This window comes from Mus caroli, unplaced genomic scaffold, assembly GCF_978045245.1.
Source record: "Mus caroli unplaced genomic scaffold, Mus_caroli_1 scaffold_1, whole genome shotgun sequence".
NCBI classification, from domain to species: domain Eukaryota; kingdom Metazoa; phylum Chordata; class Mammalia; order Rodentia; family Muridae; genus Mus; species Mus caroli.
In genome coordinates, this window is record NW_028227256.1 from 34,419,540 (window position 1) to 34,437,045 (window position 17,506).

The 17,506-nt window shown below is 45.4% G+C and overlaps 1 protein-coding gene across 5 annotated transcripts in view; it reads right to left on the reverse strand.

Moving 5' to 3' along the window:
* Mgat4a (alpha-1,3-mannosyl-glycoprotein 4-beta-N-acetylglucosaminyltransferase A) overlaps positions 1–17,506 on the reverse strand; it is a 116,451-nt gene that overhangs the window by 85,851 nt on the left and 13,094 nt on the right. For 3 of the 5 annotated variants that reach the window (XM_021158920.3, XM_029478368.2, XM_021158913.3), the window contains exons 1-2: positions 13,567–13,637; positions 8,681–9,038 (exon numbers count right to left, since the gene is read on the reverse strand). In XM_021158920.3, coding sequence (XP_021014579.1) covers positions 8,681–8,774 — 94 coding nt within the window. In that variant the 5' untranslated portion in view covers positions 8,775–9,038; positions 13,567–13,637. Of the gene's footprint in view, positions 1–8,680; positions 9,039–12,178; positions 12,394–13,566; positions 13,638–17,506 lie in introns of those variants that run through there. The other 2 variants (XM_085836456.1, XM_085836453.1) reach the window with 2 other exon arrangements.

The window sequence follows — 17,506 nt, forward strand, 5'->3', positions numbered from 1 at the left end:
GGACTCCAGATGTCCATTCCACACAGACTATCCCTGCCGCCCAAACCCCAGACACGCTACAGAATGAATAGGCAGGAAGGAAAGGCACAGTGTGATGACACTATGCACACCTTTAATCCCAACACTCAGGAGGCGGAGGCAGCCAGATTTTGAGGTCAAGGTTAGTATGGACTATACAGTGAGCTCCTGGTCAGCCAGTCCGAGATACATAGTAAGAACTTACCTCAGAATTACATTAACAAAAACAAAAAAATTTGGCAACATTGTAGTTAGTATCAAATCCCAATAGTAGGAGAGAATTTTAAGGACAAAACAAAAGGAGCTAAAAGAACAAGACAAGTAAAAGAATACACTCACTAGCGAGCCTCCCAATGGACCTTTTATGTGTCACCTTTGCTGGGTTAAGGGATGCCCAGAGAGCTGAGAAAACATTACTTGAGGAGTGTCCACCTGTTTCTGGGAGAGATTAGCATGTGCACTGATAGACTGAGGAGAGGGGAGCACCCTGACCAAAGAAAGTCCTTCATATATAGAACCAACTGTTGGCATTTAGTCTAGGCTCCACCCCACAGTTACCTGGCAACAACCAGGTGTGCCTGACTTACTATAAAAGAGGCTGCTTGCCCTCTCCTCATTCTCTTGCTCTTGCCCTCTCCTCTTGCTCCTGCTCCCTCGATCTCCCCATCCCCCCCCTCCATGTGTTCACGGCCAGTCTCTCCTCTCTTCCTCTCCCTCTCCCTCCCCCTCTCCCTCTCCCTCTCTCCACCTTTCTCTCAACTCCTCTCCCCATGTCCTGAAAAAAACCTATTCTATACTATACCATGTAGCTGGTAACTGGGGGGAGGGGGAAGGGATGCCTCAGCATGTGCCCTCAGAGGAATCCCCTTCCCCCACACCTTACGGCACCTCCACCAAACATATCCTGGCTTTTCTTATCTTTTAATAAAACACAACACCAACTGTCCTATATACTGACTCTTTTGCCTGGAGAAGTGAAGGGGGTCGGGGGACACAGAAGAAAGAGTTCTAAGCAAGAACATTCTACCTTTGGACTCCCTGGTTCTTGGCCCTCCCAGCCTGGACAGCTCACCTTACTCTTGGGTATTTGGGCTTTGACTAAACTAATACCACCAGTTGCCTGATGCACTGTCTTGCAGGGGTCTCCTGGGACTTCCTGTTCACGATAATCCCAGGAGCTGATTCTTATAATCAATCTCCCTAGGCTTCACTTTGGATCCTAAAAGCCCCTAAAAGGTCTTCCCAGTAGAACCAGACTGTGGCACTACTGGTGGGCTCTTTTGGAGGTAGAGGCTAAAAAAAGGAAGCTCAAAGTCAGACCCAGGACCCCAGCCCTTGTCTCTTTGTGTAGAGGGGGGAATTTGGGGGTTTGTTTGCTTGCTTTTATTTTTGAGATTCTTGCTATGCAGTCCAGTCTGGCCTTGCACTCCAGGGTAGCTCCTGTTTCAGCCTCTCTACGGCTGGGACTATGGGCGCGCAACACCAAGTTCCTGTCTTTGCTTCCTGCCTGTGATGAGGTGACCAGGCCACGTCCACCTTACATTCGCCACCTTGATTGACATATAGCTCCACCACCACAGGCCCAAAGGCAACAGGACAAAAGGACCCTGAACCCAGACCTCTGAAACCACCAGCTCACTTTCTCAGACAGTCACAGAAAGCTAGCACATCTCATATGTAAAATAAGGGGGGAAAAATCACTAGAGAGTTTTGGGTATGTACATATATGTACATTCACTGCATATACAGTTCCTATACAGACGCCCAATACAACAGCAGACATGAACAGAATAAAGAATTAGCAAACTTAAGCAAGATCAACAGAGGTGACATACGCTGAACAACAATGCCTCAGAAAAGGGGACCCCAAATGTCATGCTGTGGTGCGTGCGTGTAATGGGAACAAGAGGAGGAAGAGAAAACAAAAAGGAAGAAAACTACTCAAACAAATCAAAGCTGAATACTTACTATATGTATTTTAAAAACAGTCTATGTATCCAGAGAGCTCAAAAAAGAAAAAAAAGGGGTGTGTGTGTGTAACGCAAACTCCAATTGAAAATGATAGAAAGTTTATCAGACAATCATCTAGAGAGCCGAGAGAGAGAGAGAGAGAGAGAGAGAGAGAGAGAGAGAGGGAGAGAGAGAGAGAGAGAAAGAGAGAGAGAGAGAGAGAAAGAGATCAGCATGTATGAGGGCATCCAAACAGATCAATAGCCAGCTGCCTCAGCAGGGATTACACACACACACACACACACACACACACACACACACGTACGTACGTATGTACGTACGTTCGTCAGGAGGCATTCAAAACCACAACAAAAACACTGCCAACCAAGACTCCCCAGTCCAGGAAAAACGCCTTTCCAAATGAAGTCTCGGGCTGGAGAGACAGACAGCTCCGTGGTGAAGAGCATTTGCGCTCTTGCTAAGGACCTGCATTTGGATCCCAGCAACCATATAGCAGCTCACAGCTGTCTACAACTCAATCTCAGGGGCCTTGGTGCTCTCCCCTGGCCTCAGGCACGAGGCATGCACACGGTGCACATACATAAATTCAAGCAAACACTCACACACATAAAATAAAGAATTAAAGTGTGTATACTGCTCTTTTAAAGGTCTTGAGTTCACTTCCCAGCACCAGTCAGGCTGCTCAAAACTACTTGTCATTCTGGTTCCAAGGGATCTGATGCTCTCTCTCTTCTAGCCTCTGTGGGCACCCACACTTGAGGACAAGTACCTACCCACACACACACACACACACACACATATTTTAAAAAATCTTGTTTAAAAATGAAAAGTCAAATAAAATTGTCTAGAATAAACAAAAGCAGAATCCATTACTAGCTGACCCACCTAACAGGAAATCAGAAAGGGCATCCTCCAGTCTGACAAAAAAAAAAAAAAAAAAAAACACCTCAAAAGATAATCCAAACAACCCACAAAGAGCGTTAGTAATTATGCAACTATAACAATGATAAATGCATCTGCTTTTTCTTCTTTTTATTAACCAATTTTAACTTAAGAATATAAAATAACAGGCATAATGTATTGTTGGGTCTGTAATGTTGGGAAATGCATGAATAACTGCCAGTAACAGCACAGGGTGGGGGGTGGTAAATGGTGATCAAACTTCCGCAGGCCAAGGAAGGAAAGACAGATGGTAACAACATAATTGCAACAATACATAAAGGCAGATGTGAGATCATAATTACAGTGCATTGTTGGGTTTGCAACATTAATAGATGTAAATATATGTAACAATAATACCAGGCAGAAAGGGTAAAAGTAAACAGAGATATCATGGATTGGTATTTCTTATTCAATGTTAAGTGTGTGCATATAAGTTTATGATATCAGACGAGCACATGTGTGGAGGTCAGAGACCAACTTGGCAGAGCTGGGGCTCTACATAGGCCTTAACTTGGGTTCCATGGATTGGATTCTAGACACCAGGCTTATGTGGCAAAGCCTTTACCCCCTGACCAATCTTATCAGCCAACCAGTAACTTAGTAATGGATTAAAATTAAGATAATAAAGTCTAAAGTTGAGTTTGGATACACTAATACACACACACACACACACACACACACTGGAAACAGTGAAAAAATCATAATTTTAATTGCTACACTAGAACTTGATTAATGAAAGAAATGAGGAGGGAAAGGACATGAAAGATGGAAAACAAAAAGAAATACAATGAATCTAACTGCATCAAAAAAAAAAAAACCATTAGATACAAATGCACCCACAAAACAATTTAAAGGTGGTCATCAGACTGGGTAAAGAGAAAGACCATAGCTCCAGACACACCCAGATAAAAATAAATTAATGAAGTACAACGTATCACGGTTCACCCACTTTGACAGTCTGATGTTCCTCAAATGACTAAGTGGAGTTACCATAGAACCTAGCAATTCCGCTTTTCAACAGATCCCTAAAAAAAAAAAAAAAAACCTAAGACAAGTTCATGTTCATTATCACTAACAGCAGAAAGGTACAGACAACCCAAACATCCATCAAAGGATGAATACAAATTTGTTACATTTGTACAAAGACATCATTAGTGGCTGAAGAGATGGCTTGGTGGGTAAAGAGCTTGCTCTGTAAGCTGGAGGACCGGAGTCTGGATCCCCTGCACCTACATAAAAACCAGGCATTGCAATGGTGTCCATAACCCCAGCATTGGAGGGGGACAGATAGGTGGACCCTGGGACAGCCAGACAAGCCAAAACAGTGAGCTCCAGGCTCAGTGAAGGGCACGGACTCTAAAAATAAGGTGGGACTCTAAAAATAAGGTGGAGAGGGCCAGCTCAGTAGTCACAAGCATTAGAGCGGGACAGCACTTCTGAGAAGCTCACAGTCCCAGCACCCATGTGAGGGAGAAGCTCACAGTCCTAGCACCCATGTGGGGAGAAGCTCACAGTCCCAGCACCCATGTGGGGAGAAGCTCACAGTCCCAGCACCCATGTGAGGGAGAAGCTCACAGTCCCAGCACCCATGTGGGGAGAAGCTCACAGTCCCAGCACCCATGTGGGGAGAAGCTCACAGTCCCAGCACCCATGTGAGGGAGAAGCTCACAGTCCCAGCACCCATGTGGGGGAGAAGCTCACAGTCCCAGCACCCATGTGGGGGAGAAGCTCACAGTCCCAGCACCCATGTGGGGGAGAAGCTCACAGTCCCAGCACCCATGTGGGGAGAAGCTCACAGTCCCAGCACCCATGTGGGGGAGAAGCTCACAGTCCCAGCACCCATGTGGGGAGAAGCTCACAGTCCCAGCACCCATGTGGGGTAACTCAGTTATCTGTACCTCCAGCTTCCAAGGAGCCAATGTCCTCTTCCGGCCTTTACACACATGTACACATACACACATAGGGACACATAAATAAAAATAAATAAATAAAATAAAAAGATCGATAGTGGAGGATACAATCATTAAACCTGTGTCCTACATGCATGCCTGTACACCTTAAGTACACATACAGACAAAACACATGAGCACATGCATAGACACACACACACACACACACACACACACACACACACACACACGCATCCACCATTCATTAGAAAAAAAGAAAAAAGACTGATCTATGCCACATCACAGCTAGACCTGGAAGCATATTAACCGAAAGAAAAAATAGTCACCAAAGACCACACATTACACAGCCCACTTATGAAGAAGTTCTGATCAGGGAAATCCGTAGGCAGGAAGTTGATCACTGACAGCCTAAGGCTGGGAAGAGAGATGCTGTGATAACGAATAGGTACGGGACTCACACCGATGACCTCATGACTATTCAGCAAGTCCTCCATCACTCGGCTACATCCCCACCTCAGCAGGGTAGCCATTTTGAGTGTAGGCATCCTACCCCGAAAGTGAGTTATTATTCATCAGTATGGTCAATGGTTGAATTGTTTAGTATGTAAATTATAACTCAATAAAGCTGTTTTAAAGTTCCCCAAACACATTTTTGCTGAAGCAAGCATTGCACAGGCGCTGTGTCTTAGGGACGTGACGAGCATGTGGCCCTGAGTCAGGCATGCGGACACAGACCAGCCAGGCGCAGGGATCTGTGATACTTACTTGGTTTTCCTGTTTCTGTATTGTGTTTGACCGTGGAGAAAGTTCAACAGTACCCTATCCACACCAGCACATAACACTCGGAATCATTCAACAGTACCCTATCCACAGCAGCACATAACGTTCGGAATCATTCTCGTCCCATCCTCCCAGTACAACACACCTACAACTTTCCCAGCCTTTCCATTTCCACCAACCTGGAATTCTCTCTTGGTTTATTTTTTTTTTTTTTTTTTAATGTGGGAATCCAGTATGCCCTGCTGAACTGGCTCCCTTCCCTGAACCCCAGCTTCCTCTCAACCTATGCCGATTTCATGGGCTAGCTGTGATTCTCCCAAGTAGTGAATGCAGACTATAACCAAACTAGCGCCCCTACGGAGCTGCACGCTGTGTACCCCCATGTGCCTGTCAAAATGAGCAACTCCTAATTGCAGAGAGTGCATACCCTATTCCCTTTCGGAAATTGGCTCTGCACCCAATGTGCTCGCTTCCTGGCCTGGCTTTCACACCGTGCCTACTCTATAAACCTCCATGAGGAATCACAAGCCTCTGCCCGCACTGTTCTGGGCAGCAAACTTTAGCTAGGAGCATGAGCTCTAAGGTACCTCTGCTACAGAAGGAACACATGGCCTAGCTAGCTAGCTAGCGTCTCTAGCACCCTGATTTGATGTCTCCAACTGCAGAGCAGAGGCACTAATGCCCTAGGTATCATGAGGACTAAGCAGCTGATGATGCATAAGGAACAGGACAAGCTCTGCTATTACCGCTCTCTTCCCCAGATGACCATACCGTATTTATTGCCAGTCCCTGCTCAAAGGCATGAAGATTCTTCTTTATTTTCATGGTTTCTAATATCCCGTGCCTAGCCGTTACCTTTATGTAAGGAACCACACCTACAGTTATATATAAGGAACTATGCATCCAGGTATATATAAAGGAACACACATTCAGGTATATATAAAGACCACACATCCAGGTATATATAAGGGACCATACATTCAGGTACATGTAAGGGACCACACATATAGTTACATGTAAGGGACCATACACCCATATGTAAGGGTCCATGGTTATATGTAAGGGGCCATATATATGGGTATATATAAGGGATCATATATCCAGGTATATATAAGGATATACATTCCTTTACCAAGAATGAATAAAAACTTAGGTTTCATAGTCCAGCAGTGCCAAGAATTTTAGAAATCTTTCAAAATAACCAAAGCAGATGGTACCTGGAAATACTAGATTGAATATGTGGAATCAGGTCTGCCCTGGAAAACCCAGTCTGTCTCACTGCCTGAACTCTCTAGAGAGAATCCAAATACTCAACAGTGGTCACAGAAACGGCAGCAACAGACACAGGGGCTTTACACAAGCAACAGAAGGCCTGGGCAGACCCCTGAGCCTGAGCAAAACAAAGCAGAAAACCAGCATGGGGGAGACTTCAGAGCCGCTCAGAGAGCCACAGAGGAGAGACCTGACTATACACAGTACTGCATGGGGAAGGCACCTCTACTGTCCCAGTCCCCCTCCATGCTAAAGATAATCACATCATCATAAATTGTAATAGATGGAGCTTTAAGAAAAACGCTAGTAATGTTGCTGATGCCTAAGAAACGAGATCCAAAGCAGAGAGGTTCCAAAACAAAACCCACTGAGGGAGAGTGGAGTTTCTGTGTTACTAGAACTCTCCCAGGAGGCAAGTTCCCTGATAGAAAAAAAAAAAAAACCAAGTACACGTGTTATGGTCAGTTTTCTTAACGGTGAGTCATTAGCTTTATTTATGTCAAGAACAATCATCTCTTTGACTCTAGCGATTCTAATTACATCCTCTCATTAGGTGTAATCAAGAACTGAAACCAAGCCAGAAGGAAGGCTCAGTGAGTTAGGGCGATTGCCCACAAGCCATTGCCCTGAGTTCAATCCCCAGGACCCAATTGGTGGAAGGAGTGGGTCAACTCCTGAAAGCTAACTTCTTGTCATCCAAATTATGTCAAGGTGGCACACAGGCAAAATAACTAAATGAATGATACAATGTATTTCTAAAAGAATTTTCAGCTGAGACTTTAAAAGCATACCCAAATAACTTGCCTGGAGCAAAATTTTCACCTGTATTTCTCCAGTGCCTGAGCTAGAACCCAACTCAGAAAGACAGAAAGTAGGGGAAAGAATGTAAGGCTTATCCACAGATGACGTGTGTTTCTCATGCCCCTCTACTTACGGTATACAAGCAGATATGCACATAGCTACGGTTCAAATGTATATATGCCCAGAGAGGTATGTATTACTAACACAGGCATTGACACATAAATGCACAGCAGAAATCAATCATCTTTATGGGCCAGGAAGGCAATGTCAACAAGACAAGCGTCAAACACCGCAGGTGATAAACTCTAACAATGATTACGCAGCGTCCCCAACACTGCCGCCCTCCCTACCGTCAGTGCTTCTTAAATCAATGCCAGGAAAGAGAAAACAAAACAAAACAAAGAGCAAAAGACCATCGCCCCTTCGAGTAATTCTAACCAACAGACAACAGTTCTAGAGTCTACACACAATTATAATTTATGAAACTTCTAATATTGCAATCAGAATTTCTCATGATTGCCAAAGGAGCAATCTGTCAAGGCATGCAGCCCGAGGCATTAGCCACACACCACCAAGTCGGGACTTTAACTAGTATGTATGTTTCCTGAAGGCCCTGATCACCCTCTTCTAAGTATTTTCTACAACACTTCTGGCGTGCAAAACTTTGGTTTAGCACACCGAAGAGTTATTGATTATGATGACTTGTTTTTTAAAAAGAAAAAAAAAAGTCTTTGTTACACAATGTGGCTCTCCAAAGTGTAATCATAGATGCTGAAAACAAATGGGCAGGAGTCAGAAGTCTGCACCAGTCTGTCCAAGAAAACTGTTTCATTTTTGAATCCAAAAAAAAAAAAAAAAAAAAAGCCGCCAGAACAAAGACTGAGGCATGGGCTGCAGGCATGCAGGCTCAACCTATTTCCACTCGGCTCACCTCTGTGGCATGGTGCACTCGGTCACCCACGGTTGTTCAGAGACCTCCTCCTTACCTTTCCCATTTTGCCACGTGGTATACCAGGACAGGGTAAGGAAGGATGTGACAAATACCAGCGCAGTGGCCACAGTTCCATTTCGGAGCCTCATCTCATTTCACCATCACACTGGTTAGCAAGTTGGCGATGACAAGCAAGACCGGTCTCTCTCCAGCCTCAAATCAACAGAATCCAGAATGCCTTGGTCCCGGGCCAAAAAAAAAAAAAAAAAAAAAAGCAATTGATGACTGAGGTTCACTTCAGATGCTGGGCAGAAGGCGTCAGGCAGCAGAGCAACAGTGGGTATTGCTGTCCCCGATTGTCCTCGCAGCTTTCAGAGGCTGGGGGTCTTTACGATTGCTTCTTTTCCTTCTTCCTGTCAGGGAAAGAAAAGGAAGGAAAACTCACTAAATAATACAAACCAGAGGTTTCTCCACTTATTATTCAGTGTCAAAGGCAGACTTTTGTCAAGCCTAAACTGTACTTATGAAGACCACCCCCATATTAAAGTGATTCATTTCTTATAGCAGAATTATAAGGGTCTTTTCCCTCAAAAAAAAAAAAAAAGCTTCAAACTGTATTCCTTCCTTCCTGGCTGGTTCTGTCTATGGAAAACATAAAAATGTATGGTTGCTCATTTAAAGGGAGAAGTTGTGGGGCTCACAGATTCCCAAAGGGATCCCTAACAACTGAGCCTTAAGTTTCATCCCCCTCTCCCCGAGTTATTATTCAGCTGCATAATAGCAAGCAATGGTTAAGAAAAATAAAAATAAGGGAATGGACAACTGTAATAGTTTGAAGAGTCCGCTGTCCAGTGCTGACTTAGGGCATTACTAACATGCCTCTTTTCTTCCACGCCTCTAAGTTCCATCTATGAAATAAGAAAGCGACGGACCCTGGTATCCCACATATCATAAACCACAAAAACCTTACAATTATCAATATCCTCATCTTGAGTTTTAGAGAGAAAGCTGGAAATATTTACACATTCAGAAGAGGCAGTGATCTAGCCCACTCTCTCTCGGCAACAGCCTAGCCCATTGGGTTATTATGCTCAAGAAATGAGGAGGACTCGCTATTCAGCTAACTAAAATTCTTTAGAACTGGAAAGGCATGAGGTTGCTAAGTAGAATGCCCAGCACAAGATAGGCCTTCAATAAATACCAATTGTATCAAAGAGAAAAATAAGCCAACAGATGCAGCCAGCCCCTGCGTGGTCCACGCTAGACATAACTGGTCTGACCCCCTAGGGGCTTGTCAGGCAGTCTGAGATGCCCGTTGATTTCTAGTGGCACCAAGGGGTAGCACCACTTCCTGTGGTGCTACAGTAAATGAGCCTCTAGTGGGGTGAGTTACTGTACCTCCAAAAACAATTATCAGGCCCAAGAGACACATCTCTCAGTGGAAGGGCACGCCTGATTAAAGCAGCCATTTGCAGGCAATTCACAAACTCCAACCTCAGCTATTTCTAGCACTGTGAATCACTGGGGATCTCCACTAGCCAGGGAAGACCACACAGGGACAAACGACAGTGTGATGGTGAGGATGGTTACTATCCTTCACTGGCTTTTTTCCTTCATTCTGGGCAGTTACAAGACTTAAACCTTCAGTAAGTCCTTACAGGGCAAGCATTACAGCCCCTGTTTTATACACAAGGAGGTAAACCCAACGAGAAGCCTCAGTTTCAGTAACTTCTAAATTTAAGTTCTGTTTCTGTTTGTCTGCTTTTCAAGACATGGTTTCACTGTGTTGCTCTGGCTGGCCTAGAACTCACTGTCTACCGGTCTACCCTCGAACCCACAGAGATCTGCCTGCCTCTGCCACTGCCTCTGTCTCCCAAAGTGCTCAGATTAAAGGTGTGTGTCGCCATGGCCTGGCAGAATTCTTATCTGCTGCCTTTTGTCCCTCAGAATGACCGCTTACACCACAGCAGGACGGAGTTGCTGCAGGAGACAGTCGCAGCTCAGATGAGACTAGAGAGCCTTTCTGAGTGTTAACTTGGCTCGACAGAAAACATAAATTTTCCAAATGTATTACACTTTAAAAAATGTTTTCTGTTCTGCAGTAGGCACACGCCTGTTATGGTATAAAACTACAGAATGAACAGAAAATTTCACAGTCCAAACGTGCAACTCTGAACAAATTTCCCACTGCCTGCAGCCTTTGGCTAATCCCTCCCTCCTGAGTCCCCAACAAAGCCTGCCTGTTAGTTTCTCTGGCCAGGAGCTCTCATTTCCATGTAAAATTCTAGAAGCACTACATTCCACTGCACGGCCTGTGACTACCTGAGCACCTGGTATTCCAAAGAGGTTCTCCAAGTTGCTAAGACCTAATTTATTCACCTCCCATGGTTAACTTTATCACAACTATGCCCATGTTGACCACCTACAACCAAAAATCCTCACTGGGAAAACAAAATCCAATAATTTTAAATTCCACCAAGTACCTAATCTATTAGCTCAATAAAACACTCAATAATGACTTCTGACTATAAGAACAGGGGCACTACCTCAGTAAACTGTAACTTGGAATTTTAAGCCTGGTATGACATTACACAAACGCGCTTTTCACTTTCTGTCTATAGATAGTCATATTTTGCTTCAGGAAGGATTTTGTTGGGGAAGGGCAGGTAGAGCTGATTATTAGAATAAATATCTAGCTGACATAAATCAGGAAGTAGAGACATGTAGAATCATTCTAAAATGATAATTTAAAAGGTTTTATTAGTGGGGCTGGAGAGATTGCTCAGCAGTTAAGAGCACTGTCTGCTCTTCCAGAAGTCCTGAGTTCAATTCCCAGCAACCATATGGTGGCTCACAACCATCTGTAATGGGATCTGATGCCCTCTTCTGGCCTGTAGGGATACATGCAAGCAGAGTGCTATATACATAATAAATATATAAATCTTTAAAAAAAAAAAAGTTTTTATTAAGCTAAGTGGTGGTAGCCCATGCCATTAATGCAAGCACTTAAGAGGCAAAGACAGACAGATCTCTATGAGTTTGAGGCCAGTCTGGTCTACAGAGCAAGTTCCAGGACAGCCAGGGCTACACAGAGAAATCCTGTTTCAAGAAACAACAACAAAAAAAAAAAGAGAGAGAGAGAAAAGAAAAGTTGTTTTATTACAAATGAAGCCTATATAAATGTATAAATGCTATAGATTAGCCATCCATAATACTCCAAAAGCATATGGAATATTAAATACTGGGCCTAAGAAGTTAGCAAACCCTGTTTTAGGGAAGATACGTTTAGGGAATTCTACTAATAAGTTCTGACATCTCAAAAGAAGAAGGAGTGTTACACTCCACCGGAATGCAGCTATTCATTTTACACCAGGGTTTTCCAAACTAAGCTCCACCGAGAAGCACATGTGAATGAAATCTCCAGAGAGGAGGAAACAGAACACGCCGTGTACCCTTAAACCACCCCAGGCAGCTTGAGGCTGGCGCGTTAGACACAGGTGACCTACATTTGTGTCCGAGGCCACATATGTGCATACTTACAGACCGCCCTTACCTTAAGACTGTCCCGGCTATATTAATTGATAACAACCAAGTCTTTGAACAAAAATATGACTACGTTACTAGCCATTCCTCCATCCTCCAAAAGAGGCTTCAACTCTAGACCGCAGAATGAGGAATCTGTTTTGTTAATAGATTTAACAATCTTGCATCTTAATTCTTACATGACTGGGTTTTTTTTTTTTAATTAAGTTTTTAAAGTGTTCTCTGAAAATATCCCATATGTTCCACGGCTAAGAACACTTTGGTTAACATTTGGTAGAGTCCTTCATCAGCATCCCACAGACAAAACAGAGGTGCCTGAAAGAACAAGAGGCACGATTCATGACACCCCAGATCAATGAACACCATGACGTAAGCCTGCACAACTTTATAAACCGCAATTATGAAAAACTCATGCCCTTTCCACTTAGAGAACATAAATATTTCTTTTATACAGCTTACATAATTTCATTGTCTAGTATGTGTTATGATTTACACTCAGGGGTTAACGGAACCTATGTCACCATAACCTGTTAGTAAAACTATTCTTTGAGCATTTGGAAGAGAAAGGAGCCTGAACCACAGAGCGCGTGTTACATGATTCTAAATTTAGATTTTTACATTCAAGTGAACAACCATGTCATTCTTTTATCTTTTACCAAATAATTTGTCGGCAGCAAAAAGCACAACAGCAAAATAGATGGCAGGCTCGAAGAAGATAACATACCATCTACAGCTATTTCCGAATTCTAAATGTAAGCCGTGAACCCGCTCCTGAGATCACAACGCTTAGAGAAATAAAGGCGGGCGCGGGAAGCGTACCACGGCCACCACTTAACGCCAAGCCTTCCAGACATCACCTGTCACACCTGGAGGGGTCCGAGACCCCACCTGAGATCGGGGAGGGGGTCCCACTCGCCGCTTCCATGGGATGGAGGAAACCCGGGCCTGGGAGGAATCCGGGCTCGCTCCCCCGTACCTCCCGGAACATCTTAGTTCCCCGCAAGCAAGCGGCCCCCGCCCTACCTGCCCCGCGGCGGCGCCACCTCCAGCTCCCCCCAGCCCCCCAGCCCTCCAACCCGCCAGTCGCGGGATCCTGCCCGCAACTCTTGGCCTCGCTGCATGCGCACACTGCACTGCACTTTCCCGGTGCTCCGGGACCGCCCGAGGCTCCAGGCCAGCCACCGGGAAGGAGCGCAGCACCGAGGGGCTGCCGCTGCGGCGGCGGCGAGGCGCGGAGGGCGGCCGGCCCGCGCCCCGCTGCCGGTTCCGAGGCCCCGTGCGTGCGCGATCGGACGGCGGCCTCGGGACGCCCCGGCTCAGCCACCAGCAGGTGGGTGTTCGGCGGACCCCGCCGTACTCCTCCTGGCCGCCCCCTGCCCGGCGCCCCGCGCTCCTCACCTGCCGCGGGCCAGGGCGCTTCTGCCGCGGCCCCGGGCGACGCTGCTGGAGCCGCCTCCGCCGCCGCCGGCCGCGCGCCCCGCCCTCGCCAGGGACAGCCCCTGCCCAGCCCCCGCCCCAGTTCCCGCCAGCCATTGGCCGCCACTTCCCTAAGCGCCCCGCCGCCGCTGCCAGTGGCCGGCCAGCCTGTCACTCAGCGGCGCAATGGAGCAGCCTATATATTTTTCCCCCCCAGCCCTTTTTTTTGCATCGGTGTTGCGGCCGGGGCTGGAGCGCAGCCGCCACATCTGGCTTGTACCCTCCGCCTGAGCGCATGCAACCTTGGGAGGCAACAAAGGCCCCAGTGAGCCCACGGAGTACAACCTGGTCACCATAGCCTTTCCTCCTAGCTCTGGGTCCCATCTTCTGGCGGTCCAGGCGCGGTGACAGGTCCTGGCTCTAATCCAACCATAGCTTCCAAGGCCCGCTGTTCCAAGCATTACACTGCCAGCATCAGTGAGGAGCATCGTTATCCTCCAGCTTCCAGGAGGAGGCAGAGACGCAGGGAGGACCAATTGGAACAACTAGAAGCAACAAATATGACTAGGGTTTAAAGGCACACCACTCAGTGCTAATGTCCCCGATTTTTCTACTATGCAGTGTTAGTCTTCCCTTCTCTCTTGAGCACGTGTCAGATGACCATTTCTTAAAGTTTAAAACTGGTTTCAGATCGAAATGGATGGACATCTATAGAAAACGTGAGTGGCCTGCCCCTGTGCACGTTATCTGTTAGCTATCAAGCCTGGCGTGTATTAAGATCTTTAATTGCTTCTTACCATAATCCCGGCAAATCTTTAATTGCTTATCATATATGTTAATCCCCATTTCTCACAGATGAGCTTCAAAGGTTAAAGAGTTTACCTGTGGTTACACAGCTAATAAGATAAGAGATGTGCCTGTCCTCCCTGTTACCATGATCCTCCCAACAACCCGGCAAAGACTTACAAGAAATCAAAAAAAAACAGGAAACAGCCTTGTTCCTGGCAAACACCAAGGTAATAAAGATCTGGATCAAAAGACAGTAATTCAAAAATAGAAAACTCTAGTATACAACATCGGAATGAGGGATTTTTGTTTGGGGGGGGGACATTTATTTTTTTGTCTCAAAATAAGTGTTTAATAATTAGCTATTGTATTTATAGGTTTCTCAGTTCTCCTGTGGTGAGATTTCTCTCCGTTGTTCCTAAGCTGTTTTCAAAATCCCAAAAGAGGCTCACAGGCTTCTTCTTCCCCCAGCTCTGCACCAGCTGGGGTATGAGAGACGCATGATAAACCCAATGGCAGTTTTGCTTTCTACTTTGGGGGGAAATAGAGCTAAATTTCCTGTATAACTGTGCCTAAAACATTGACAGTTAGCAACCCAGCAGTAGACCTCAAGATGGATACACACACTATAGATGGAACCCCTACCAGACACAGCGTCTGAAACGCGGTTGGGGTGAATTGCTAATTCTCCTGTCAGCATAGACACACCAGGCCTTGCTACCTTTCTACTGTTCTGAATGTCAGATCAGTTCACGGCTTCAAGCAGAGGAAGAAAATACTCGACAGGAAAGAAACAGCCCTTGAGCTATGTTAGGGTCAGCTAAAAGGCTGAGCAACACAGCCAGTGATTTTTCTGATATCCCAATGTTATACAGAGAGAAACTAGAGAATTTCATGGATACAAATAGTTATTTAGGCAACTAACCGCGATTAAACCCATTTCTCCTTAATTCAGGGACTTCTGCTTCTCTGTTTCCATTTTCACCTTTAGCAATCCACCCAGCTATAGGATGACGGAATGAATATTAAAAAGACCTATTTCCACTTTCTCTATTCCCCCCCCCCCCCGGTAAAGGAAGGGAATGAGAGTGTTCACAGACATTTTCTAAGCAAAGATCAAGGTCAGATGAGAGGAGAAAAAGGAAAAGATACTACGTGGGTACGGACTGGAGTGGTACCTTCAGGAAGAGTACATATTCAGACTCTAAACAGGGAAACATCGGAAGTGAAAAGAAGCAATAAACATCCATGAATTGAAGACCTTTTATAATATCTTCTGTGCATTTATTCAGTGTGGGGTCACAAGCGTGCCACGGCACTCACACAGAGGGCAGAGGGCAACTTGTGGGAGTTTGTGCTGTAGAGAACTAGGGATTAAATTCAGGTGGTCAGGCTCCACAGTAGGAGCCTTTAAAGGCTGAGCCATTAAAAACACAAAGAGGTAGAGGGATGCCTTTTTCATTCTTCATTGCCCGTCTGGCAGAAGGACAGTTTTTCTAAGAAACTGTGAAGACCCTGCCATGATTAAAGTTGTCTCTATTCACATTGTTGAGAAGAAGCTGTGGCATTCAGTTGGTTGAGCTAAGAAACTGTGATGGTTTGAAATATGCCTCCTCAGTGTGAGTTAGAGTCCGTGATTCCTCTCAATCTTGTTGACATTCACAACCTTGAATTTGCCAGCTATGTCCAAGGCTATCTGCTTAACCACACTTTAATAGCCACTCATGAATGATGTAAGTTTGATTATTAGTGCATGAGAGGAGACACAGCGGAAAACAACTGCCCATCCTGTGTTTCATTTCTTAGAAAGTGATTAACTGGGGGTTGGGTATAAAAGATTGCTTTAGTTGCTGGGCATGGTGGCCTATATCTATAATCTGAGCACTCAGGACCCTGGGGCAGGAGGATTACAAGTTATAGGCCAGTCTCAGGGCAAGTTTGAGACCAGTTTGACCTAAGAGATTCTCTCAAAACAAGACAAAATATCTATTATCATGATCAGTTTAATCAGCAATCAAAGTCAGTTAGTCCAAATCCTGAGTCTGATCAAATCCTGTTTTGTTTTTGTTGTTGTTTTTCGATCTCTCCTCTTGCTTTTTCACGGTGTTTTTAGTTCCATGGCGTCTCTTCTTACCTTTACACTGTCAGTAAAACCAGAGCTGAGAAGTTCAGCCTGTAATGTCACCACCATTCTATAGCCCAGAGGTTCTCAGCCTTCCTAGCACTGTGACCCTTTAATGCAGTTCCTCGTGTTGTGGTGACTCCCAACTAGAAAATTATTTCAGTCACTACTTCATAACTATAATTTTGCTACTGTTAAGAATCATGATGTAAATAGCTGTGTTTTCTGATGGGTGACTCCTGTGAAAGAGTGACTCAACCCCAGAGAGACCACACCCCACAGGTTGAGAACTGCTGCTGTAACTGTCCCCAACACAGCTGTTGAGCCATGGCTGTTCTATATACAAATGTTCACTCTTCCATGAGTGCCCCCCGCCCCCGCTCCAAAAGGCCTATGATTACAGAGGCAGCTGGTGCCTCCCCATGGAGTCTCACAGACTAGTGAGAGACTTAGGTAAGTAATTAAACCACAGGAGCTGGGCAGTGATAGTCGGAGGCCATTAATCAGATTCTTGGGCAGGGAAGGCTTCCTGGAAGTGACATTCAAGCTAAAAGCAGACTACACACAGGAAACAAATCTTTTTCTTTTATCTCTTTGATGGTGTTTGGCGGTGAGGCCTCTCATGCATTAATCAGTTTCCAAGAAATCAAGCCCAAGATTGCCAGGTTTGGGTCCCGTCCTTCCCTGTGTTAGCAATCAGACTTGTATGGTTCGCACTCAGTTACAAATGTAATCCTGGTATCCTGGGTTGGACCTGTGTTCAGTGTGAGGGCTTCAAGAGGCGGATCACATCTGGAGAGTCTCCCTGGCGCTTTCACATGTGTATGCAGAGAATCCCTGGTTTTAACTGGGAGACACCGAGATGCTGCTTTTAACTACAGCTAGTATACCCCTCCTCCTGCCACCGGTGAGCTATAGCTCTATACGGTGTCATAGAACTGAATATTGGGGTTGTGAAAACTCTGGTAACAGAGGTTCTAAACACACAAAGAACAAATGTTAACTCAAAATGAA